The sequence below is a fragment of the Cynoglossus semilaevis genome, chromosome 7 (assembly GCF_000523025.1).
Source record: "Cynoglossus semilaevis isolate Cse_v1.0 chromosome 7, Cse_v1.0, whole genome shotgun sequence".
NCBI classification, from domain to species: domain Eukaryota; kingdom Metazoa; phylum Chordata; class Actinopteri; order Pleuronectiformes; family Cynoglossidae; genus Cynoglossus; species Cynoglossus semilaevis.
Window position 1 is genome coordinate 5,730,686 of NC_024313.1, and position 2,111 is coordinate 5,732,796.

A 2,111-nucleotide genomic window follows, 5' to 3' on the forward strand; every position below is an offset into this window, starting at 1 on the left:
GTACCGAGCTGTGAGGTCTTCAGTCGGCTGCTGTCTTCCGCTTCCACTCATTAGTGTTGACCGCCGGCCATGAGGTTATGTAACCAGTGTGGCACAAAGTCTCTTCATACACCAAGAATTTACAAGACCTGGTTTCATTTTGATTTTAAATATGTGTTAGTACTTTTATTAGTATACATGTTTATCATATAATCTAAAACCACTCAGTGTTTTTGGGAAGGGCTCAATGTCATAGTTTGCCTACTTTTTATATTCTCTAGATTGTGAGATCTCCTTTAAAAGTCAATGAAGACTGAAAAAAAAAGCAATTTTTTTGTCTGAAAAGTTCTTCTATTTGGCATTCAATACTTATCTACTACGCTGGCAAAAACTTTTTTTTTCTGCAAAAAAAACTCAACTCTTCAAACCGGGGTCCTAACTCGGGGGCCACATTAGTTATTGATGTTTAATTCCCAAAAATATTTAAGAAAAAGTCATTTGTTCGTCTTCCAATGAGACCTTTCTGGCCCTCATGCCATGTGTTTGACACCCTTGTTTTACATAACAGTTTGGTTTTTGCAGTTTTGTATTGTTTATGCCTCTGCAAAATAAAAAAGATTAGTTTCCTGATAACAGATAAAGTCTTCGACCACAGGGCACAGCCACTAGATGCATGTTTCAAACACTTCCTCACTGCAGATCTCACTTCACACTTTACTTGTCAGGTTTGCAACAGCAGAGAGAAAATTTTGAGTCAGAGATACTGCAAAAAGACAACAACAATACTTCTCCAGATTTCGTGTTCTCCTTTTCAGGTTGTTTCTTTACTAATTTTAGCAGAGTCTTTGTTGCACAGTTGATCGGACAGACTGTGACAGAGGAAGGAAATGTCACAGAGATAAAGCAGACAGAAAAGGAAGACAAGGTGGAACAGTGGTGCAGCCGGACGGACGCAAGATGAACAGCGATTCAGAGAAAAACCAAATCCGTCCATGTGACTTTGTCTGGTTTCCTTCTGCTCATGCGAGGCGTGTGTGCACCAGAACACACTCACTGTTGTTTCAATAAGGATTGTTAGCACATTCTTGCAGAGAGAAGTTGGTCAAATTGACCAACTTTTAGCAGAGATACGCTCACAGACCAAAGAAATGTTTTGTTGATTTTAATAACACATTTTCAGTTGACATGTTATGATCAATTTACAACTTGTTTTTTATACATTTTTACTGCATATAGTGGAAAACGCAGCTTATCATCAGAGAAGTGCTTTCATGTAGTTTAATATGCAAAGAGAAGTACGAAGGTTTTTAAAAAACACTTTACACATTTCTGTATTTACAAAAAACATGAACTATATATATATATATAAAAACAACCTTTTAGCATATCTTCAGTCATCGGATGCTGTGATTTAATAGCTTAATACAGGTGATAGACTAAATATCTATCGTGAATATTTGTACTCTAAAATAGTACTACTGAGATGGTGCAACTAGCAGTAGCTGCACATCGATTCAAAGTGAACAGTGGCAGGGAATAAGTCAATCAAACTGACATTTTCGTACAAGAATTGCTCTGCCTCAGAGTTTCTCCGAAGGCCAAAGAAAGGTGAGCGATAGTGCAGGGAGCAGCTGCTGGTACAAAGCAAAGGAATCGTCATTCTTGACTCAACTCTTTTCTGGTCCATAGTTATCTAAACATAGGATTCCTTAGCGTAGGAAAGCTCATCATACACGGGCTGACTGCATCTCCGCGACACCACGTCGTGATCCCGTCTGGACACGGACTCCGACATGGCTCTCTGTCGGAAAGGAAGTCTCTGCTTGACCAAACTTCCTTCATCCTGAGAGAAACAGTCCAAGGAGATCGGTGGGAAGTCGTAATTGACAGAGGACGGGCGTGACCTCCTTTCCAATTCGATAGCGTACTTTACGGTCATTGCTCCGTACTGCGGAGGGAGAACCATGGTCTGCACCGCCTGTTCGTAGGACGGAGGCCTGCAGGCCTGCCGGCTGTCCACCTGTCTGAACACCTCGATGGCCGACAGAGGGCGAAGTCTGTGCAGAGGCTCGGCGGGCGACTCCGCCTCACTCTGAGAGTCTTCCTGGAGGGTTTCGCAAGGAAAGGAGCTT

The 2,111-nt window shown here is 41.6% G+C and overlaps 1 protein-coding gene across 1 annotated transcript in view; it reads right to left on the reverse strand.

Annotated features, from left to right (window-relative positions):
- Nucleotides 1-1,126: 1,126 nt before the first annotated feature.
- tagapb (T cell activation RhoGTPase activating protein b) overlaps nucleotides 1,127-2,111 on the reverse strand; it is a 13,623-nt gene continuing 12,638 nt past the window's right edge. The window contains 2 exon segments of the mRNA XM_025056973.1: nucleotides 1,127-2,107; nucleotides 2,109-2,111. The exon segment at nucleotides 2,109-2,111 is cut by the window's right edge and continues 707 nt beyond it. Of these exon segments, the coding sequence (XP_024912741.1) occupies nucleotides 1,673-2,107; nucleotides 2,109-2,111 (438 nt within the window). The 3' untranslated portion in view covers nucleotides 1,127-1,672.